Raw genomic sequence first — 23,872 nt, 5'->3', positions numbered from 1 at the left:
TTGCTCCGGTTGGCTGGAATCCTTCCTTTATTCCACTCTGCCCGATGAGCTGGGTGACTGAGCAGCCTCACACCTAAATTTTTCCGTAACAAAATGTTTGTGGGGGAACATTTGGAAAAGACCCTGATGTTGGGAAAGATTGAGGGCACAAGGAGAAGGGGACAACAGAGGACGAGATGGTTGGACAGTGTTCTTGAGGCTACCAGCATGAGGTTGACCAAACTGCGGGAGGCAGTGGAAGACAGGAGTGCCTGGCGTGCTCTGGTCCATGGGGTCACGAAGAGTTGGACACAACAAAACGACTAAACAACAAATTTGTAATTTACCTAGGAGACCCCTGTAAGCAGATGGAAACATTAGCAGGATGGCAATACCACTTGTAATGTAGTAATTATTATTATGGACAAAATGGAGAGGCATAAAATACAGATTACTAAATAATACGGATATGCAGTTGAAAAGGTTGACAATAGGTCCCATGGAGGGGAAGGTAGGAAGTCCAAGGATTCAGAGAAATCTCTAAATATGGGTATGTATTTTGAATTGTTAGAGCTGTAAAATCAAATAAAAATTATTTCAAAATATATATGTTGGTAACTTGGGAAGGAATGATCTTGCACTGTTGAGATTGCCGTGTTCCTTCATGCCATCAGATTTATCTGAATTTTTAAAAATAAACCATGTGTTTTTGTGTGTATTCTCACTGAGTAGCAGATCCATCTGAAGTGTAATTTCAGCACCTATTAGAATGATTTCAAATTGCCAGCTGGCTGCTAAGATAGTACACACAGCCATTGCTGCCAGAGTAAATAGAGGAGTAAACTGTTTTCAGGGATTTAGAAAGCATACTAGTACCATTATACTTGACCATTTTTATCTTATTTATTTACCAGTCTGAAATGGAATCCAATGATCAAAGTACATCATTAAACCTGCAGAGATTTACTTTCTTGGTTATTTATTTAGCTGTATATTTTCACTGGCTTCCTAGCATACCAGGGTTAAATATTGACTTCCTGGAAGACACAGGTTGATGAAATGAGAGGCTCCGTAATTACTCTTCGTAGGCTCGCCCTATTAATCTTAACAGATAACTTGGGAAACCTTTCACATCTTTATGATTTGAGTTTGAGATGGTGCAGATGGAAATGTTCCTAAGAAGATATATAGGGATATAGTTTATATATAGTACTTGTAAAGGGCTATCCTCTTCAGCAGGGCTTTTTTCAGGGCGGACTCACCTGAACTCAGCTCCAGCACCTCTTAAGTGGGTGCCATTATAAGAGAACAAGGGAGGCATTCATGGTGAGTTCCAGGACCTCTTTTTCTAGAAAAATAGCACTTCAGGACTATTGTGCAATAGAAAGTACATTTCCCTTCTCATTGGATTCTTTGCCTGCCATTTTTAACTTGTACCCGCCACTTACTAATTAGTGAACTTTGGCCCTAGCATCTGGAGTCCAATTTCCTCCCAAAGATTTGGGTGCTATTTGGTCTTCTCTTTCTCTCTCAGTGTCCTTCCCATGGTGTAGTATTCTAGGTTTGGCTGCATATCTGTGAACTGAGCTATGCGATTTGCCATGGCAAAAAAGGCTGATATGGCGCCTATGTCCCAGGCATCTTCTCGGTCAAACCCGTGTGCCTCCAGCTTCTGAAAGTGTTCTTTGGTGATGGTATCTGCTCGACAGACAGCGAGTGCAAAGTCGAGCATGGCTAGCTCACGATCACTTAGGTCAGCCATTTTCCAGTTCACCGTGATCTGCACAGAAACAAAGCAGCAGGAAATCATAAACACAGCTGCTGGGGTACGTAATGGCCAAGTGTGGGACATAAAGGACATATATACAGGCAGCATCAGACCAGTGACAAACAGACCGAGGGCTGAAAAGAAGGATTAGGGAGTGACCTTGAATAGGAACTGCAATGCATCGCTGCAAAGAAGTAAAGTGCTCCCCCAATCTTTGCTCTTGTTTTGGGTTGTTGGCATTCGGCTGTCTCAAGAAACAATGGAGTGCGCTTCTGGGGGTGAAGACACACCACTAAGTTAGCAGCAGTGATTTGACCTCCCTAGGACGCAAACCTGGGCAGTGTGTATGGAGGTCCAGGGATGCTCAGACAACTAGACCCACCATCTCAGCCTCGCTGATGTCGTCCAAAAGAAAGCAGAGCAATATGCTTGCAACCAGCTTGGCTGTACAGAAAAGGGAATATTGCCAAATGCAAACTCCTCAGCTTTGTGGCATGAGATTTAGCACCTAGCAAACGGACCTTTTCCATACAGTTCTTAGCCTTGGGCAAGGGCCTTTTTAAACACTGCCGCATAAGGCTTTTAAATGCACTTATCTAGTTATAAAGTGCCCAGCATATTGTAATGTTATAGTCTTCCCAAACCTGCTGCTTTTAGATGGACTCCAATTTCCATCTGCTGCAGCCAGCTTGGTCAATGATCAGGAATGATAGAAGTTCCACTACAAAACATCTGGAGGCCACCAGGTTAGAGAAAGCTAATATAAACTAATCATAGGTTTGTATAAATATGAATATAATAAATTATAATCCCAAAATTTTTGTTCAGTAATCTTTTGAAGTTTCTTTTAAATTGCTATACAGTGGTACCTCGGTTTACAAACAGTCCTGTTTACGAACTATTTGGTTTACGAACTCCGCAAAACCGGAAGTAGTGTCCCGGTTTGTGAACTTTACCTCGGTCTACGAATGGAAGCTGAACAGTGGAAGGGCACCGGCAGCAGGAGGCCTCATTAGGGAAAGCGCACCTTGGTTTAAGAACAGATTTGGTTTAAGAACGGACTAAGTTCGTAAACCGAGGTACCACTGTATATGCTAATTTACAATCATATTTCCAGTGCACAGCACTAAAAGGAAAAAACCTACTTTAAAGATTTCACCAGAATAATTTGCATAAACTAGCATTCAAATTCAGACTCAAGTCCCCTCCATGCAATTCATCCTTCTCTCTCTCTCTTTCTTGCAAGCTGTAGGTAGAGCCCGGATTTTTGCCTGAACCTGGAACAAGCGCAGAAGCAAGGTCGCAAGTGGAAGCTTGCTAGTTAAAACAGCACAGAAGTGAAAGGCGCACATACACACTAAGACTAGCAAATATGGGTTCTCGCCTGATCTGCCAGCACTGGTTTCTTAGAGTACATCCGATGTAAGGCACCGTGTGCAATTGCACAGTAGGGGACCTTGTTTGCAACACTCGTAGCCACGATAATGAGCTCTTTGTCAGCCATGCTAAGGTTTCCTGTGGGAGGAAAGACATGCAAAGGGTGGATCATATATCTAGTCATGGGAATGAGTCACTTAATCCTGGGCTTATACCCTGTATCTGAGTTTGAGGGTACTATGCTACTATGTTCTATAATTGCTTTAGTGCCTAGGTTTTCAACCAGTGTGCCGTAGCACCCTGGGGTGATTTGAATAATAATAAAAAAATAATTTTTTATTTATATCCCGCCCTCCCCAGCCGAAGCCAGTTCAAATCAGATTAATGGCAACCATTGGGCCAGAGCTCCGCGAAGATTGCCGAGGGAGGGAGTCAGGCTGTGCCCTGGCCAAAGGCCTGGTGGAACAGCTCTGTCTTGCAGGCCCTGCGGAAAGATGTCAAGTCCTGCAGGGCCCTAGTCTTTTGTGACAGAGTGTTCCACCAGATTGGAGCCACAGCCGAAAAAGCCCTGGCTCAGGGGTGCTGAGAACAGCACTGGCCCCATCCTGCCCTCATTCCTTCCCTCCTCTCAAGTTCTGGGTGTTGTCTAAGTCAGCTTGGTTTCATTTCTGATGAGGGGGTGGGAGAAAACTGAAGCCCCAGAGCGCCTTAAAAGCTTAGGGAGCCCCAGGTCCACCTTGAGGCATCTCGTTCATGGTATGATGCAACTCAGGAACCTGAGGACCTTCCCCAGATCGGCCCAATTTGCCCTATAATTTGGAGTGCACACAGAGCCAATGCTCACCCCAGCATATTTTGGTGTGAACTACTCTGGGATTTCTCTTTTTTTATGAGAACTGGTATAAAAATAGAAAAGTAGATGATAATAAAATTGCCACTGGGGGTTTATGACTGTTGGGACAGGAAAGAAGATCATAGTCTGATCGCCATGCTTACCTGTCTCCTTGTTCACGACGGCACTGAAATAAGCAAGGAATGCTCTGAGTTCTACTGGGCGGTGAGACATCACCTTGAGCACGTTGGGCAAAAACCCACGCTGTTCGGAATCGAGGGGGGGAAAGCTAGTCAAGACACCTTGAAATTGCCGTTAAGGGAAGAGTCTATACAATGCCATCCATTCTCAGATATGGCACAATTAGCTAAGGGCCATTCTCTAGAAAACTGCAGGCTGTTGCCAAGTCTCTCGTTCCGAATCATCCAAGCAGTGGAGAGGAGCCACAGCTGACGTGCTTTGCAGAGAAGATCCTAATTTCTCAGCCTAATCTCTCTACTCAGAAGAATCAGGCAGTGGTAGAGTCCGCTGTCTGAGGCTCTGCAGAGCTGCTACCAGCCAGAATAGACCAGACATAGGGAACATGCTTGATGCTTTACTGTGCTCAATGTGCTTAATTACCGTATTTTTCGCTCTATAAGACGCACCTAGTTTTTAGAGGAGGAAAACAAGAAAAAAATATTCTGAACGAAACGTTGGATGTATGATTTTTGTGGTTCATGCTGTGGCCACAGACATATGATTTGACGGTGAGTTTGGGGTAGCCCAATGCAAAAATCCTGAGGAACCATGTGGATCCGTGCTTTGTAACCACGTTTTTGCACCATTGCGGCCCCACGAAACAGTGGATGCGTGTGTTTTTTGGTGCAGATTGTAGCCATGGACATGCTATGTGAGCTGATGGTGAATTTGGGGTGACACAATGCAAAAATCCTGAGGATCCATGGGCTTTTACCTCCCCCCTCCCAGGCAGCCTCCTTTATCGCTAGCGTCCCTTATCTCCCTCCCGATCGCTTACCGATCAGCTGCTTCCTTTCAACACTCCCTTCCCTCTTGTTTGCCTTAGTGTCTTTTCCTTAGCTGGAGCAGTTTTTTGCTCCTCCTTTTCTTCTAATTTCTCTCCTCATTGCTTTAGTATTCCTGTCTCCTCTCCTTGCAAATTTGCTGTCTTTACCTCCCCACTCCCAGGCAGCCTCCTTTATTGCTAGCGTCCCTTATCTCCCTCCCCGATCACTTGCCGATCGGCGGCTTTGTTTCAACACCCACTTTCCTTCCCCCCAAAAAAGCATGATCTGCTCTTCGCCCCTGGGCAATTCAGCTCCAGGGACCATGCATTTGCTCCATAAGATGCACAGACATTTCCCCTTACTTTTTAGGAAGAAAAAAGTGCGCCTTATGGAGCGGAAAATACGGTAACCTTTGACCCTCCAGATGTTGCTGAACTACAACTTTCATAGCCCTAGGAAGCATGGCCAGGGGTGCTGTGAGTTGTAGTTCAGTTCAGCAAAACCATGCGGGACAAGGCGAATAAATTGGCTGACCTGGGATTAAGGCAGCTTTTAAATAAAGTCTAGTGAGTATTCTTTGCCTCAATTTTGCAAGCCTCTGACATGCTAAACCTAATGGAGTGAACCAGTTGGCCTGCTAGGTGCTCAGCTGTCTTATAAGGTGATTCCAGTATGTCAGTCTTACCTTTGCTTCTTCTCTCTTCATAAGCTCTGCTATATCGTTTGGCAAATCCTCCTCCTTAGGTAGCGGAAAGCGCTCAGTGGACTTGGTGGCGTTCCTCTCGCCTGTGCTATATGCATGGTTCGAGGATACAGTTCTGGGTCTTACCCCAAAGCTCCCCAACGCACCAGGAGGCAGGAGCTAAAACACGGAAAGGAAGAAATGACCCATTTGCCGTAGTATCGTGCAAAGTTGGCTCCGTCAGCTTCAAGTGCTATTTGTAAAATGATTAACTGCACAGTTTAGGGCCTGAAAAAACTCTTTGGCACAGGGATTGGGAACCTATAGCTGTACATATGTTGCTTGACTTCCGCTCCCATGATCCCTGACCATTGGGCATGCTTGCTGGGACTTATGGAAGCTGGAGTTTGGCCATGTTTGCTGGGACTGATGGAAGCAACATCTGGAGGGCCACAGGTTCCTCATCTCTGCAATAAAGCAATCTGATGAAAAGAGCTTGGAATCATAGAATTCTTGAGCTGGAAGGGACCCTGCAACCTTGGCGTTATCAGCACCATACCCTTATTTAGGTAGAAATATCCTCTATTCTTTTGCAATGAAACAGACATTTGTGCAATCCGAGATATGGGGAAATTGTGCTCTTAACGCTTACAGGAATCAGGTATTTGTGTAACGGCCAGATAGCAACATAGGGAAACACTCTTTCTGCTGTTAAGATTAAAAGTTGATCCCACTGACATCTTGTTCTGAGGCATATTTATGGAGTAGTAAAGGCCCATTTGGGACGCGGGTGGCACTGTGGTTTAAACCACAGAGCCTAGGACTTGCCGATCAGAAGGTCAGCAGTTCGAATCCCCGCGATGGGGTGAGCTCCCGTTGCTCGGTCCCTGCTCCTGCCAACCTAGCAGTTCGAAAGCACGTCAAAGTGCAAGTAGATAAATAAGTACTGCTCCAGCGGGAAGGTAAATGGCGTTTCCGTGCGCTGCTCTGGTTTGCCAGAAGCGGCTTAGTCATGCTGGCCACATGACCCGGAAGCTGTACGCCGGCTGCCTTGGCCAATAAAGCGAGATGAGCGCTACAACCCCAGAGTCAGCCACGACCGGACCTAATGGTCAGGGGTCCCTTTACCTTTACCCTAAAAAGACCAGTTGTGCTGAGGCAATAAATAATGAAAAGGGCACATAGAGATGCTCCGCAGCATCGCTGGAAGGGCTTCCCACTTTCTCCCTCTTCGATTTACTTTAATGGTTGCGCATGGCATATAGGTGACCAGAGGGAGGTGCGGGGGAAACACTGCAAGGCAAAACTGAAGAAATCAAGTGCCTGCGCCAGCCGGAAGTCCCTCGGTTCTGGCATTTGGCACTCACTCTCCTTAAAAATAAGTTTTGCACCTCTCGCCCTCGGAGGAGCTCACCAGCTTTTCAGAACCAGCGCTGCAGCCATTTGATCTCCCAGCCCGGCAATATACTGCCCTAAGCTAGGGGGATGAATGGTCTGACTCGATGTAATGGTCTGACTCAGTGTCACCTGTCTGGCCAGGGGCTGAACTAGATTGACTTGATCCAGGTGCCCTCGGTCGCGCAAAGACGCACGGAGCCAATGGCACCGCTGCGCCAAGGAGACGCGCGTCCCTTTCTGGACCACTGCCATCCTCCGAAGCGCGCATCCACAGCCAGGGTTGAACGCCTGTGGCGATGAAGATACTCACGGAGGGAGAGCCCCGACGGCCGAGCTGCAGGAGGCTGCTGCGGAGAAGCCGCCACATTGCCAAACCGCGGCTGTTTTCCTTGCGCTTCTGGGCGGCACCGACGGAGGCGCAGGCGAGGCGGAGAGCCGTTTTCTAGTAACCCAGCCAAGCGCGCTTGCAGGGCGGTGTCTCCCCTAGCCCGCCCACATTTCGACACTTCCCCAGTGCAAGGGGGGGGGGGGGGAATCTATTTAGACCACAAGGAACAGCAGCCCGTGGAAAAGTAAAGAGTAGCAAGTCCCGCCCTGTTGAAATCCCTGCTTAGTCAACAACAAGTGTTCCGCAGGAGTGGGCAGATTTCAAATTGTAGGCTCTGCTTCTGTTTTCTTCTGGTATCCTGAGATTCCCCTAAACTGGACCTGGTGCAAAATCCATGTACAGCACTTACTTCCTAACCATATCTATGTAGAGGCAATTGAATTCAGTGGAATTCATTTTCAGGTCATTGGTTAGGATTAGGATTGCAGCCCTAGAATTAAAGAATTCTGAATCCAAGAAGTTGAGTTGACAGAAGTGAGAGGAGCTCACAGTCCTTCCACACACAAAAAGCAATTAGTGGTTACCCAAGCTTTTTTTGATTTTAAAAATATAATTTGGGGTGGGAAGACAGTTGTGCTATTGCTGCTATTGTTAAAGAAAAGGAAGTCATGAACGTTTTCCAATCTATCTACTGCAAATCACCCAGAGATCAGGAGATCCAGAGATTTCCTGCCTGCCCCTAATCTAGTGATTGGCAGCAGTTCTCTGCAGTTTTAAGACAGGCTTTCCCTGCCCTTCCTGGGAACATCAGGGATTGGACCTGGGCCCTTTTGTATCCGAAACAAATACTGTACCACATGGGTAGGCAAATTAACGTCCGGGGGCCGGATCCGGCCCAATAGCCTTTTAAATCCAGTCTGTGGACGGTCTGGGAATCAGCGTGTTTTTACATGAGTAGAATGTGTCCTTTTATTTAAAATGCATCTCTGGGTTATTTGTGGGGCATAGGAATTCGTTCATTATTTTTTTCCAAAATAAAGTCCGGCCCCCATAAGGTCTGAGGGACAGTGGACTGGCCCCCTGCTGAAAAAGTTTGCCGACCCCTACTCTACCACAAAACTACAGCCCTTCCATCAATCAGAAAAGACACTACCCATGTGTTGTCAGCTGAATGCAGATATATTGTAGTCATGGCATGACTGGTTGTACAAGTGTTGTCAAATTATAAGGGAGGGTCTGATATTTAGGGTGTTTATCAGGAAAGGCCGATGACGTTAGACGTCATTGCAGTAATTTCATAGTGCGGTACACCTCATTCTTAGACACTGAATCTCTTCTTATGCCCGTCTCTCAAGGTTAGTATTTATTAGACTTTCTACCTCCAGGGCATCCTTTTCACAGAGAAAAAGCCCACTTTGACCTGGGATGTGAACTGCAACAGATCTCATATGAGGGCATCTAATAGTTTCTTACAGAGCCTCTCATCTATACAGGGGACAGAATTAGGTGAAGTTCAACTCCATTTTAGTTATGACGTTTGATGAAAAATGCAACAAGATGTGATCTCCTGTACAATGGGCAAAGGCCTCAGGCAAGTTAGTGTTAAAGCAGATATGGAATCCAAACTTTAAAGTACATTCTTTCCAGGAAAGACGTTTATACATATTTTACAACTAAGGTCAAAACTGCAACCAATGTGTGAGATAAGGAGCATGTTCCTTCATGGAAAATACCGTATTTTTTGCCCTATAGGACGCACCATCCCATAAGGCGCACCTAGTTTTTTTTTTTGGGGGGGGGAAATAAAGGGGAAAAAATTATTCCTCCCCCAGGCGCGGGGCTGGGGAAGCCCGAGCTTCCCCTGACCCCAGCCCCCAGAACAGGCAACTCTCCGCAAGCCGTGTGAGCCGGGCTCCCACAGCTTGCGGAGAGCTGCACAAAGCTGGAAGCCTGGGCGCGCTGAGCTCAGCGCGCCCAGGCTTTGGCATGCAGGCAACTCTCCACAAGCCGTGGGAGCCCAGCGCTGGGCTCCCGCGCCTTGCAGAGAGCTGCGCGAAGCCTGGAGAGCGAGAGGGGTCGGTACGCACCGATCCCTCTCGCTCTCCAGGCTTCAGCGAAAGCCTGCATTCGCCCCATAGGACGCACACACATTTCCCCTTCATTTTTGGAGGGGAAAAAGTGCGTCCTATAGGACGAAAAATACGGTAGTTGCTTATTCCCCTTGTAAGAATGAAAGAAACAGTAAGACACCAAGTTTGCTTAACAGAGCTGTGGGATGCTGACTTTAGAAAACTTTCCCCATTTGTATAGGTTGGGAAAATGCAGATGGAATTGTTCCTGAGAAGACCTTCCAAGGAGACCAACGAGATTTTACACTTGTAGAGGAAAGGAGATCTTCCTCCAGATCTTCTCCAGTGTATACATAAAAAGCTCTTTCCAATTTCTGGCCGTTAAAAGATTTGCCACAGCAGATACGTATTTGCTCAAATACGTTTAATAGAAACAACAGATATGACAAAAGTGTTAACTCTGCAGTTATGAAGAAATCACAGTATACAGCTTATTACAATCAAAAGAAACTGAGCAGCAAATCTCCAATCTTGCTGTGTCTTCAGAGCACCTCATTACAATTGAGACCCTACCGGAAAACGTTTTTCAAAAGTATAGCACAACAGCAAGTGAAGCACATTTCATTTCTCAGCGGATGCAACATTTGCCCATCTTGACCTTCTGCCTGTCACTGAGCCCAATGTCCTTGCAATGATTTGGGTGCCAGAAAGCCTTGTTAGGGGGCATCGTTCTTCTCTTTCTCTCTCGGTATCCTTCCCATGATGTAGAATTCTGGGTTTGGATGCATCTCTGTGAAGTGAGCTATGCGGTTCGACATGGCAAAAAAGGCTGCAATCGTGCCGATGTCCCAGGCATCTTCTCGGTCAAACCCGTTCGCCTCCAGTTTCTGAAAGTGCTCTTCGGTGATATTATCCGCTCGGCAGACGGCGAGTGCAAATTCAACCATGGCCCTCTCCCGATCACTCAGCTCAGCCATTTGCCAGTTCACAGTGACCTGCACAAAATCAGAGCCAAGGGAGGTTATGGGCAGTTATGGCCAACCGCTAGACCAGTTACGGGGACCAAATTTACAGGCAGCATTACCGTATTTTTCGCTCTGTAAGACGCACCTTTTCCCCTTCAAAAATTAAGGGGAAACGTGTGTGCGTCTTATGGAGCGAATGCAGACTCCTTGGCTTCAGTGATAGCAATGCGAAGCCTCCGAAGCACAGAGGGAGAGCTCCCCCTGCGCTCTGGAGGCTTCGCGTTGCTTTCGCTGAAGCTGCCTGAAGCCCCCGGAGCGCAGCGGGAACTCCTACTGCGCTCTGGGGGCTTCAGGCAGCTATCCGCAAGCCTTCGGAGCGCAGCAGGAGTTCCCGCTGCGTTCCGAAGGCTTGCGGATAGCCGCCTGAAGCCTGGAGAGCGAGAGGGGCCGGTGCACGCCAATCCCTCTTGCTCTCCAGGCTTCGCTTCGCTGGAGAGGCGCTGCACAGTTTCCCCTCTCTGCGGGGCGCCCCTTCAGCAAAGTGGGAGGAGAAATGGAAGGGGCTCCGTTTTTCCTGCCGCTTCGCTGAAGGGGAGATTTTTTTTCCCCCTGTTCTCCCCCTCCTATGGTCTGGTGCATCCTATAGAGTGAAAAATACGGTAGGTCAAAGAGAACGAGGGCTGAAAAGGATTAGGGAGCAAACGTGAACATGAACCACAGTGTACTGCTGCCAGATCCTAAACAGGGTGATGCAAAGGACTAAAGGGTTCCTTTATCTTTGCTCCTTGTACAGGAGAGGGAATTTTGCCAAGTGCAACTTCTTATTTATTTATTTATTATTTTTATTTATTGGACTTATATACTGCTCTTCATCGTAAGATCTCAGGCGGTTCACGATATAAAAATGCAAGGTAAAAGCACAAACAAATAGTTAGAAGAAAGATGTCAGGGAACTGCCATCGGCTCAGGGGCGAGAGGGGAAAAGCCGGATGGATTACAGAGAGCCCCCAAAGATTGTGGGAAGCAGCTCCTCCTCAGCGGAGGAGAGTAACCACGCCTCTAGTGGAGAGGAGCTTCAGGGCTCGGAGGAGGCGAGGCGGTGCCAGGATACCTTGCCTGGGCGAAGCGGGGAGGAGAGAGGTCCTCCGTTACCCACGCCTTCCTTACTCAGTAGGCTTCTGCGCCGAGAGGGGAGGCGCAGACTGGGTGTCAAGAAACTACTCTGCTGGGGAAGGTTTAAGCGCCGCCCACTCTCAGATTCTGCCAGTGAATGAGCCAGCCACGGAATAGTGGCACTCTGCATGGTGAAGGGTTTTTGGCACCAATAACGAGGCCTTACAGCCGACCAGGGAGGCATTTGCCTGATTGCTCTCGAGTAACCCCCTGATATCCTTACAGCAGACAACAAAACAATACCCCCATCACACAAACACATTTAAAAGGCTGCAGAATATTAAGGCCTGGTTGAAGAGAAACGTTTTTGCCTGGCAACTAATGATATGTAATGAAGGCACCAGGAGAGCCGCCCTGGGGAGAGCATCCCACAGATGGGGAGCCACTGCAGAAAAGGCCTGATCTCGTGTTGCCACCCTCTGAGCCTCTCACAGAAGAGGCACACAAAGAAGGGCCTCAGAGGATGAACGCAGAATTCGGGTTTGTCGCATAACGCCATTTTATTTATTTTATTTTACTTGACAAAATTTTATATAACGCCTGATTGTAAGAGAACCTCTAAGTGGTTTACAAAAATAGAAAGCAAAACATTAGAATTATCAATAAGAACCAGGTATTTAAAAACATTCAAAAATGTTTAAAAGTGCATGAATGGCAGCAAGATTAGCATCTGCTGAAAAACCCTATTTTATAGAATTCTAAGCCTTTGGAAAACAGCTTTTTTCAGCTGCTTCATAGGACCTTTAAATGACCTGATCCAGTGGTAAAGAACACAGCATCTTGTACTACAATACAAACTTATCAAGCCCACGATTTTGTATCATGCAGAATGCAAGGAATCATAACTGTGTAATTTTTGTTATGCCTTCTTCAGTAGCCTCTCATGGTCACTTATCATAAATATCCATCAGAAAGCACTTTTAGACTGCTTTGCCATCATATTCCCGGTTTGATGCACAGGAAAGTATAAAACTGTTTTGCAGATTTCACAAGGGCAATTCACATACAGTGGACGCTTGGGTTGTGAACGTGATCCGTGCGGGATGCATGTTTGCAACCCGCAGCGGCGTGTCTGCACATGCGTGGGTTGTGATTCGGCGCTTCTGCACATGCGCAAAGCGCAATTTAGCGCTTCTGCACATGCACGGCCGCTGAAACCTGGAAGTACCGTATTTTTTGCTCTATAAGACTCACTTTTCCCCTGCTAAAAAGTAAGGGGAAATGTGTGTGCGTCTTATGGAGCGAATGCAGGCTGCGCAGCTATCCCAGAAGCCAGAACAGCAAGAGGGATTGCTGCTTTCACTGCGCAGTGATCCTTCTTGCTGTTCTGGCTTCTGAGATTCAGAATATTTTTTTTCTTGTTTTCCTCCTCCAAAAACTAGGTGTGTCTTGTGGTCTGGTGCGTCTTATAGAGCGAAAAATACGGTAACCTGTTCTGGTACTTCCAGGTTTCGGTGCGTCCGTAACCTGAAAAAATGCAACCTGAAGCGTCTGTAACCTGAGGTATGACTGTATTGAGAAAACTAGCATTTGAATCCAGAAAAAAAACCATTCCCCTTCATACAATTCATTTCTGTTTGGAAATTCTTTTGCCAATTATCTGTGCAAAACTAGCCAATAAGTGGCAAGGAAACAAGTACAGTGGTACCTCGAGTTACAAACACCTCAGGTTACAAACTCTGCTAACCTGGAAGAGTTACCTCGAGTTGAGAATTTTGCCCCAGAATGAGAACGGAAATTGTGTGCCGGCGGCGCAGCAGCAGCAAGAGGCCCCATTAGCAAAAGCACGCCTCTAGTTAAGAACAGTTTCAGGTGAAGAACGGACCTCCGGAACGAATTAAGTTCGTAACTAGAGGTACCACTGTACAGGAGAGAAATCCTAAGCAAGGGAGTGAAACAGAAGAAGATGGAGACAGACGAGCAAGACAGACACGTGTACCAACCTGATCTGCTAGCGCTGGTTTTTTGGAGTATATCCGATGGAGAGCGCCGTGTGCAATCACGCAGTATGGACACTTGTTAACAATACTCGTGGCCACAATAATGAGCTCTTTGTCAGCCTTGCTTAGGCTTCCTATAGAAGAAGAGACATGCAGAAGGTGGGTCATATTTCTAGAGTGGCAGTGGCATTGAGTCACTTAACCAACATGCACCAATACCACCATATAGAGATAAGATAGACTGGACTCCCAAATAATAAGGGTTGGAAGATGTCCAAATGCTAGCAGTTAGAAGCAGCAGCAGGTATACTGAAAAAAAGCTCTGGATGGCTCAGTTGGAATGAAGGAATGGGTTTCCCAAATCTAAAACCTGACTGTGCAGTCAGTCTGAAACAGGCCCCAAAATCCCCATTTTTCCTTCTCCATTAGCTAAAATCCATGAACTTGAGCACTTGAGCCAATATACAATGAACCCAGCTGTATAAACAGCCCTCTCAGTCAGGTATTAGATTTGGGAAACCCATTCCTTCAGGAACAGCATGAAACTCTTAATATCAAGGTCATGGGTTACAAAACACATAAAAATAAAAACAAGAACCACCCAATAATCCCTCCTGCCCCCAACGCATTTAAAAGAGCATTGACTGTCAATCAGTCAAAGGCCTGGTTAAAGAAGAACGTTTTTGCCTGGTGCCTAAAGGTGTATTATTTAGTTGCCTGCCGAACCCCCTGGAAATAGACAACAACAACAACAATAGTAGTTTATTTCTACCTTGCCCATCTGGCTGGGTTTCCCCAGCCACTCTTCCAACAGAAGGTTAAAAATACATTAAAACATCCATCATTAAAAACTTCCCTAAACAGGGCTGCCTTCAGATGTTTTCCAAATGTCATATAGCTGTTTATTTCTTTGACATCGGATGAGAGGGTGTTACACAGGGCGGGCGCCACTACCAAGAAGGGAAGAGCATTCCACAAACAGGGAGCCACAGCAGAAAAGGCCCATTCTCATTTTGCAACCCTCCATATCTCTCATGGAGGCGGCACATGAAGAAGCGCCTCAGAATATGATCTCAAGGTCTGGGTAGATTCATTAGGAGAGAGGCCTTAAAGAATCTTGGAACCGGTGGAAATTATTATTGCCTGGTACTTATTTCTGTTGACAGAAGCAAGGAAGGCCTGTAGCATGAGTGCTCATCTTACCCATAGGTAACCCTAGAGGAATTCAACAACAGTCACGTTAAGATGGACCAAGTCTGGTTTCTGTTCTTACCTGTCTCCTTGTTCATGATGGCATTGTAATAAGCAAAGAATGCTCTAAATTCTGCCGGTCGGTGAGACATAACCTTAAACACGTTGGGCAAAAACCCGGTCTGTTGGAAGAATTAAGAATAAAACACCAGTCAATCACCTTAAAATAGTTAAGAGAAGATGCTGATACAGTTTTCTTCTATTATTATTTCAATTTAGATACTACCCTTTATCAGAAAATCCCAGGGCGGTGTACAACGTTAAAAACACTTTACAGAACATCAATAATAAAAGCGTAATAAAAACATGACAGAGAGCCTAACAGTAAAATAATCATCCTAATAACATTCCACTCCCCCACACTTTCACGGGTCAGTTCCTAGAAAATGGCAAGTCTCCCCTTCTTAATCCTCCTAGCAGTGCGGGAGGAAGTGGCAGAGAACATGTTTTGCACTCGGGTCTCAGCTTATCAATCCTTGGCTTCTCCACTTAAAAGGTTTAGGGAAGCAGGGACTAGGAAAGACCCTCTCCTCTGCCTAAAACCCTGGGTAAAAAGGGGACCCCTGACCATTAGGTCCAGTCGTGACCGACTCTGGGGTCGCGGCGCTCATCTCGCTTGATTGGCCGAGGGAGACGGTGTACAGCTTCCGGGTCATGTGGCCAGCATGACTAAGCCGCTTCTGGCGAACCAGAGCAGCGCACGGAAATGCCGTTTACCTTCCCGCTGGAGCGGTACCTATTTATCTACTTTCACTTTTTATGTGCTTTCGAACTGCTAGGTTGGCAGGAGCAGGGACCGAGCAACGGGAGCTCACGCCGTCGCAGGTATTCAAACTGCCGACCTTCTGATTGGCAAGTCCTAGGCTCTGTAGTTTAACCCACAGTGCCACCCGTGTCCCCCTAAAACCCTGGGTAACTGCTACCTATTACAGTAGACCATATTGGACAAGAAATACAAATCGGCAGAGCTGGGATAAAGGTAAAGGACCCCTGGACAGTTAAGTCCAGTCAAAGGCGACTAGGGTTGCGGCGCTCATATCGCTCTTAGGCTGAGGGAGCCAGTGTTTGTCCACAGACAGCTTTCCGGGTCATGTGGCCAGCATGACTGAACCACTTCTGGTGCAACGGAACACCGTGATGGATACCAGAGTGCACGGAAATGCTGTTGACCTTCCTGCCACAGTGGTGCCTATTTATCTACTTGCACTGGCGTGCTTTCGAGTTGCTAGGTTGGCAGGAGCTGGGAAAGAACAACGGGAGCTCACCCAGTCGCGGGGATTTGAACCGCTGACCTTCTGATCGGCAAGCCCAAGAGGCTCAGTGGTTTAGACCACAGCGCCACTATTGAACACATCATACGCCACTTGTAAGAGAACAAGGGTGTGTTTAGCGGTATCACTTGGCGATGTCTTAATGTACCACCAAGAAGTGCTGATGGGGCAGAGGACTGGACCTTTGAATTCTTCCTCAAGTTTAAATACAGCACTTTCAAAGCTAGGATGTCAGATAGGAGTCTTCTCCCTAACACACTACAGTGGTACCTCGGGTTACATACGCTTCAGGTTACATACACTTCAGGTTACAGACTCCGCTAACTCAGAAATAGTGCTTCAGGTTAAGAACTTTGCTTCAGGATAAGAACAGAAATCGTGCTCTGGCAGCGCGGCGGCAGCAGGAGGCCCCATTAGCTAAAGTGGTGCTTCAGGTTAAGAACAGTTTCAGGTTAAGAACGGACCTCTGGAATGAATTAAGTACTTAACCCGAAGTACCACTGTACATGGTACACCCTCCTCCCCTAAAACGACCCTTGAGGTAGGTTAAGAGGCTGCGACTGGCCCAAGGTCACCCAATGAGCCGCATGACCGAGAGGGGATTTGAACCCTGATCTCCCAGGTCCTAGTCTGACACTAACCACTACACCACACTGCCTTTCTAGAGTACTTCTGCTATGGGCAAGCTACTTAAATTCAGTAGTTAAAAAAATATGAGGAAAGCAAAATGCCACTTATAGACAAGCATCTGAAATATTTTCCTCGAAGCTTGAATTTGTTTTATTCTGGATTGTTTTATTTGATATTTTAATGTGTTGTAAACTGCTTTGAGATTTTTTCTTTAAAAGGTAAAGCAGTATAGAAATGAAAAATAGTAATAAATAATAATAATAATAAATAATAATAATAATAATAATAATAATAATAATAATAATATTTTATTATTTATACCCCATCCATCTGGCTGGGTTTCCTCAGCCACTCTAATAATAAAGTGCCTTGCAAAAAAAGGGGGGGGGGGAAGCGCCTACACATTTCATTTTGGCTACCATAACCTAAGTTTAAGGTGCCATTTGGCGATCAGCTTATATATTTGAGTTTCTAACACTGTTTCTAGTCAAAGATAAATCACACAGCTCAGTAACTTCTAATATGAAGGTCGTATCACCTAGTGTGCCAAATCAAGACACTCTGGTTTTTGGTTCTCCCTCCCTCCAAAATCCAGCCATTCATTAAAATCTGCCTTTAAGATAGTTCCAAGTTTCTTTGGTCCGTATAGTTAAAGCTATGGTTTTCCCAGTCGTGATGTATGGAAGTGAGAGCTGGACCATAAAGAAGGCTGATCGCCAAAGAATAGATGCTTTTGAATTATGGTGCTTGAGAGTCCCATGGACTGCAAGAAGATCAAACCTCTCCATTCTTAAGGAAATCAGCCCTGAGTGCTCACTGGAAGGACAGATCGTGAAGCTGAGGCTCCAGTACTTTGGCCACCTCATGAGAAGAGAAGACTCCCTGGAAAAGACCCTGAGGTTGGGAAAGATGGCGGGCACTAGGAGAAGGGGACGACAGAGGACGAAATGTTGGACAGTGTTCTCAAAGCTACCAGCATGAGTTTGACCAAACTGCAGGAGGCAGTGGAAGACAGGAGTGCCTGGCATGCTCTGGTCCATGGGGTCACGAAGAGTCGGACACGACTGAACAACAAGTTTCTTTGAAAGGACAAGATTCCACCTTCCCCAGCAGATTCCCCCCTTACCTTTACTTCCACTTCCTCCATGAGCTCTACTATATCATAGGGCAAATCCTTCTTGTTGGGTACTGGATAGCGCCCGGACGGTTTGCGGGCACTCCCTCCCTCTGTGCTGTACACATGGTTCTGAGGTGCAGAGTGTTGAGGAGTTTTCGGGGAAGACGCCAAACCGCGAGGCAGAAGCTAGAAACACAGAAATAAAGGGAAATCTTCTGTTTAACAAAGCGCAGCATCATAATGTTGGCTTCATCGGTGTAGAAAACAAACCCAAATTGTAAACCCACTAGCATGGGGATGGGGGAACCTACAACCTTCCAGATGTTTCTGGATCCCATCCCATCATCCCTGACCATCATCAACCGTCTGTGGAGTTGGTGGGGCTGGAATCTAACAACATCTGGAGGGCTGCTGGTTCCCCATCTAGCAGTTCCATGTGATTCTAGAATAGCTCAATCTCTCTGCTGTTTGGCACCACTGCAGGGCTAGGATGCAAAAAAGGCTAGGATCCAATGCAGTGGGGTTTTTAAAGGAAATCAACAAGGTAAAGGTAAAGGACTCTAGGAGGTTAAGTCCAGTCAAAGGTGACTATGGGGTTTCATCTCGCTTTCAGGCCGAGGGAGCTGGCGTTTGTCCACAGACAGCTTTCCGGGTCATGTGGCCAGCATGACTAAACCACTTCTGGCACATCGAAGACATCGTGACGGAAGCCAGAGCGCATGGAAATGCCATTTAACTTCCCGCCGCAGTGGTACCTATTTATCTACTTGCACTGGTGTGCTTTCGAACTGCTAGGTTGGCAGGAGCTGGGACAGAGCAATGGGAGCTCACTCCGTCGCGGGGATTCGAACTGCTGACCTTCCGATTGGCAAGCCCAAGAGGCTTGGTGGTTTAGACCACAGCACCACCCGTGTCCCTACAACGCTTGAAGAGGAGAGCTTCAAGCAGTGCTGCAACTGAGTGACTTTTTAAAAGCAAATACTGTAACTGTTTGCCAGATGGCAGAGGACAAAGCCACTGGCCGAATGCAGAACAACTTGCATGGTTCTATGACTCCTGGCACAGATATATAAATCTGAGTGTCTTCAATTTCCCAGGGCTCACATGCCTCAGTGTTTGGGGCTCGAATATCCTGGGTTTTTGGGTTAACTGCCCATCATCTCCTAAGCACTCTCTCCCATTACGCTTCTTCCAGCCTTCTGGGCTCATGCTCTTCTCTTTTCATTATTGTGTAGGGCAGGGACAGCCAATAGCTCAGTTGGTTAGAGCATGGTGCTGATAACACCAAGGTTGCAGGTTTGATCCCTGTATGGGACAGCTGCATATTTCTGCATTGCAAGATGATGGACTAGCATACCCTCCAACATTTCTCTGATGAAAATAAGGACATCCCATTCCATAATGATAATTTTACTATTTATACCCCACACATCTGACTGGGTTGCCCTAGCCACTCTGGGCTGCTTCCAGCATATACAAAAATATAATCAAACATTTAAAAAACTTCCCTATGCAGGATTGCCTTGCGGGCCGGATAACTCCATACCCGCCAACATTTCTCCAATGAAAATAAGGACATCCTAAGGAAAAGTGGGACATTCTGGGATCAAATCAGAAACCAAGACTGCTTCTCTTAATCAGGGACACCCCTGGAAAATAGGGACACTTGGAGGGTCTGCAGTATCAATTAGAGGCAAGAAACTGAGCTTAGTCTTTCTGCTGGGGAAGCCTTAGGGGCTGACCTCTCAGAATACTGGATTAGATGGGAGCTTTAGTCTGATTCTGCAGGGCTGCTCTTAAAATTCCTACATTCTAACACATTCCAGCTCCAGGCTTCTGTGAATGGAATGTGAGGCTGATTTATTGGTTCAGCAAGTAATCTCAAGATGGTAAGAAATATGATATGGATAGCTCAGTTGGCTAGCGCATGGCACTGATAATGCCAAGGTTGCAGGTTCGAACCCTGTAGGATATCTGCACATTCCTGCATTGCAGGGGGTTGGACTAGATGGTCCACAGAGTCCCTTCCAACACTACAATTCTATGATTGAATGTGGTGCCTTCCATATTTTATGGACTACAATTCGCATCATCCTTGAATACTGGCCAAGCTGGCTGAGGCTGATGAGCGTTGGAAACCCCCCATGTTGACCAACGCCGTCTCTTAACAGCAGAAGTAAGAAGGCTTGCCAAACATTTTCCTACTTTAGAGCTCTTAAAATCAAAAGGTCTAGCGTGCATTCACAAGAGAGGGAAATCAGCTAAGCTTTAAAGTCAATTTGCATAGGCAGTAAAATTTGCTTGTGCTTTTCCAAATCGTATTTCTATTCTCGTGGGCTTTTTGCTTTCCTCTGGGCAAATGATGTTTTCGAGACACTGTGTTCTTATTTTTAAAAGCAAACAGACCTATTGTTCTAATCAAACATGGTTGCTGCCTTTCCTAAAAGGACCAAGCGCTTGGGAGGCAGCATACTGTGTTGCTATAGAACAATGGATTGACTGTTATGACTAATAGCTTTTAAAAAGAAGAACGGTATCACCAAATTCGAAATAAGACCTCAAGTGTGAACGTGCAGAATCGGGGGAAGGATTTACTTGTTGGGCCGTAGATGGGGATGGGCAAATCTGGCCCTCCAAATATTGTTCAACTCCATCTCCTATCTGCCTCAGTCAGCATGGGCACAGGTCAGAGATTAAAGGAACTGGTCCAACAGTATTTGCATGGCCCCAGGTTCCTGATCTTTGGCATAAAGCAATGAAATGAGCTGTTCACAGTGTGAAAAAATACCAGCCATTCTTTTGCAATGAAACAAATACTTGTGCAATTAAGAGACACACAGAGGAATAAGCCATTTCACTTAGACTAGCAAAGGCAGAACTCGTCTTTCTGTTGAAATCTCCTTGCATTGTTTGTTAGTCAAACAACACCCAGTTAGCGAAGTTTCTTCAGTCATCTCTTTCTTCCTGACCATAACAGAAAGTCCGTTTCTGAATGTCAGTGTTATCAGGATGACCCCGGGTTAGAGTTTCACCAGTGGGTCTACATAATTAAGCCTTTAACAACCAGGTTGTTTGGGGAATATCTGAGGCAGTTTGTTGAAAAGTGCATATAAAATGCAACCCCAACATAAAGGTAAAGGTAAAGGGACCCCTGACCATTAGGTCCAGTCATGGCCGACTCTGGGGTTGCGGCGCTCATTTCGCTTTATTGGCCAAAGGAGCTGGCGTTTGTCCACAGACACCTTCCGGGTCATGTGGCCAGCATGACTAAGCCACTTCTTGCGAACCAGAGCAGCGCACGGAAACGCCGTTTACCTTCCTGCCGGAGTGGTACCTATTTATCTACTTGCACTTTGACATGCTTTTGAACTGCTAGGTTGGCAGGAGCAGGGACCGAGCAACTGGAGCTCACCCCGTCGCGGGGATTCGAACCGCCGACCTTCTGATCGGCAAGTCCTAGGCTCTGTGGTTTAACCCACAGCACCACCCGCGTCCCTAACCCCAACATAAAGCAATGCAAAACATTATATATTTCAAAAAGCAGGATTTTTTTTTACTTTGCGGGGATTGCATTTATGTATTTCTAACCAAAAACTGCTAGAAGCTCTTGGAACGTCTAACAGCAGTAGCACCACCCTCTCTCACACACCCCTGCCTTACACATAAACTTTTCCAAGCATGAAAAGAGAAATTGGTTAAGTAACAGAGGGGTCACTGGGGCAGCTTCTCTTTGCTGGACTGCATTCCAAAAAAGTGACCCCGTGAGTTCATTTAAAAAACTACCCTGCCAGTCTCAGTGCAAACAAAGTCTTATCATTAATACCCTCATATTGGAGGTGTGGGGCTATGGCTACGCCAGTCCTGCAAAGTATAGAACCACAGAATTGCAGAGCTGGAAGGGACTTTCAGAATCATCTAGTCCAACCCTCTGCAATGCAAGACTACGCAGCCGTTCCATACAGGGCTTGAACCTGCAACCTTGGCCTTATCAGTACCAAGCTCTAACCAACTGAGCTATGCAGGCTCCACAATTCAAATGCTATACCCATTTTGCTGGGTGGAATTACGAGCAGCGTGTGCAAACTTTGAAGTGCTATCCTTGCTTTAAAAAAATTGAAAATGTTTCTGGAGGGGGGGAGGGGCTTCTGTGCACCTGGTTGTAGCAAGAATGAAATTAATTAAGAGTTAGAGGGGGGCCAAGGGATTCAAGGAAAGAACAGAGGTTTTCAGCACTTAAAGCACATTCAAAGCACACGGTTGCCCCCAAAGTGGAATCCTGGGAACTGAGGTTTGTCAAGGATGCTGGGAACTGTAGCATCATTTTCTTTAAAGTAGTTTTGGAGAGTTGTTGGAAGGCTCTCTAATTCAGGCATAGGCAAACTCAGCCCTTCAGATGTTTTGGGACTACAACTCCCATCACCCCAGACCACTGGTCCTGTTAGCTAGGGATGATCGGAGTTGTAGTCCCAAAACATCTGGAGGGCCAAGTTTGCCTATGCCTGCTCTAATTTATTTGTGGTTAGGATGGGACTGAAGGACCATGATGGGGTGGTTTGTGTTTCTTCTCCTGTTTTAAGGGTCACTTCTACTGGGGCGTGATTTTAATGTTACCTATGTTCTTTGATTCAACCAAGGGAATCAGACCTTACCCGAGCGGAATGCTATTTAGTCTGGACAATGTGCCCTGGCGCCAGGACTGCAATGTGTGGCTGGTGTCTCCTGGGTTAAACGTTATAGAGACCCCTGGTTTTTTTTAGCATTTTAGCAATTTGTAAGGGGTTGGGGGGTTGGGGCTACATGACCCTCGGGATTCCTTCCAACTCTACCATTCTATGACCGGTCGCCTCCCCTTGCCTCCTGGGCGCGCCGGCCCTGCCTACCCAGAGCGCAAACGCGCAACCTGAGCCGCGCGTAAAGACGCAGGAAGCTGCGCCAAGGGGAAGCGCCCCCTTCTGGAGCGCTGCCCGCTTCCCGGACGCACATGTCCCGCCAGGACATCCCAGCCGAGCCGGGCTGCCTTTTGCGCTGGGCTCGGGGATACTCACGCCCAGGGAGCCCCGACTGCGGAGCTGCAGGAGCCTGGTACCCAGGAGGAGCCGCCTTGCCATCATGGTGCCGCGATCCGGCTGCTGCGCGATTTGGGAAGGGCCGAAGGACGAGCAGGCGCGGCTCGGCGCCTCCTCCTTTATACCCAAGCGCTCCTCCGGAGGCGAGAGCATGCGCGCATGGCCGGAAAGGCCTCTCTTAGCCGGCCCCACCCCCCAAGCCACCGCCCCCCATGTCGACGCGGGACCCTACTTCCCAACGATGGAGAACTTAGTTGGGTTTCCTCGCGCGCTCCCATGCGTGTGTGCATTTCAGTGGGGTGGACTAGATGTCCCTTGGGGGACCCTTCCAATTTTATGATTGTGTCTGTGTGTCACATTGCACCTTCCGAGAGCGAATGGCAAATGTGGCCAGGTGCTATTCCAGAAAAACCCATCTTTTGTCGTTGGGTTCGCAGCCTCCTTGCAGCCAAAAAGCCTTTATTGCAAGGTGTGCCATGAGAGTCACGCGCCCCCGGCTTCTTTAATTGCACAAAACAGACACTTGACATTGTTCTTTTTGCAATCGAGCATTGTGCAAATTTTATGAAATAAATAAAATAGCCAGGTTTCCCACAGTAGGCTTTTATTTACAGCCCGACCTGGAGATGTCGAGGAGTTTTCTTCATGCAAAAGGATGGGAGCTACCACTGAATTGCAACCCTTAAAACATCAACTTCCACCCTGCCGCAAATAACTACTGCTTGCTCTGGGTCTGCATTGCCGAAGGGGAACTTTTTCTGGCCGGCAGCCGGAGGACTGAGGATTGTCGGGTTTCTGTGGGCTTTTGAGTTTATGCGTGTGGTTTTTCAAAATTACAATCTGCTTTTGAAAGGCGTGGTAAAAATCTTCCAGGAAACTGTTTTAAAGATGCTATCAGTATCATGTCTCCGGCTCCTGGGTAAGCAGTGAAGGAAACCAGCGGCTCAAGCGTTTAGCGTTAAGCACCAGAAATCAAAATATAAAATGGCTTTTTTTCCAAATCAAGTGATAACGCTTTT

General features: G+C 46.9%; 2 protein-coding genes across 2 annotated transcripts; both read right to left on the bottom strand.

Moving 5' to 3' along the window:
* Nucleotides 1-857: 857 nt before the first annotated feature.
* Nucleotides 858-7,502, bottom strand: LOC308466664 (uncharacterized protein). Its single transcript, XM_080987602.1, has 5 exons — nt 7,354-7,502; nt 5,649-5,825; nt 4,121-4,220; nt 3,132-3,262; nt 858-1,759 (listed from the first exon to the last, which is right to left on the bottom strand). The coding sequence occupies exons 1-5, from the start codon at nt 7,408-7,410 to the stop codon at nt 1,487-1,489; spliced, it is 738 nt and encodes a 245-aa protein (XP_080843728.1). The 5' UTR covers nt 7,411-7,502; the 3' UTR covers nt 858-1,486.
* A 2,345-nt stretch (nt 7,503-9,847) lies between these two features.
* On the bottom strand, nt 9,848-23,009 carry LOC308466252 (uncharacterized protein). The gene is made up of 5 exons (XM_080987004.1): nt 22,833-23,009; nt 17,797-17,973; nt 14,792-14,891; nt 13,522-13,652; nt 9,848-10,435 (listed from the first exon to the last, which is right to left on the bottom strand). The coding sequence occupies exons 1-5, from the start codon at nt 23,004-23,006 to the stop codon at nt 10,157-10,159; spliced, it is 861 nt and encodes a 286-aa protein (XP_080843130.1). The 5' UTR covers nt 23,007-23,009; the 3' UTR covers nt 9,848-10,156.
* Between the last annotated feature and the right edge of the window lie 863 nt (nt 23,010-23,872).

Source organism: Podarcis pityusensis, assembly GCF_964106645.2.
Source record: "Podarcis pityusensis genome assembly, chromosome: 17".
NCBI classification, from domain to species: Eukaryota; Metazoa; Chordata; class Lepidosauria; order Squamata; family Lacertidae; genus Podarcis; species Podarcis pityusensis.
The sequence above is the reverse complement of the archived record's forward strand: the minus strand, read 5'-3'. Positions and strand labels throughout refer to the sequence as shown.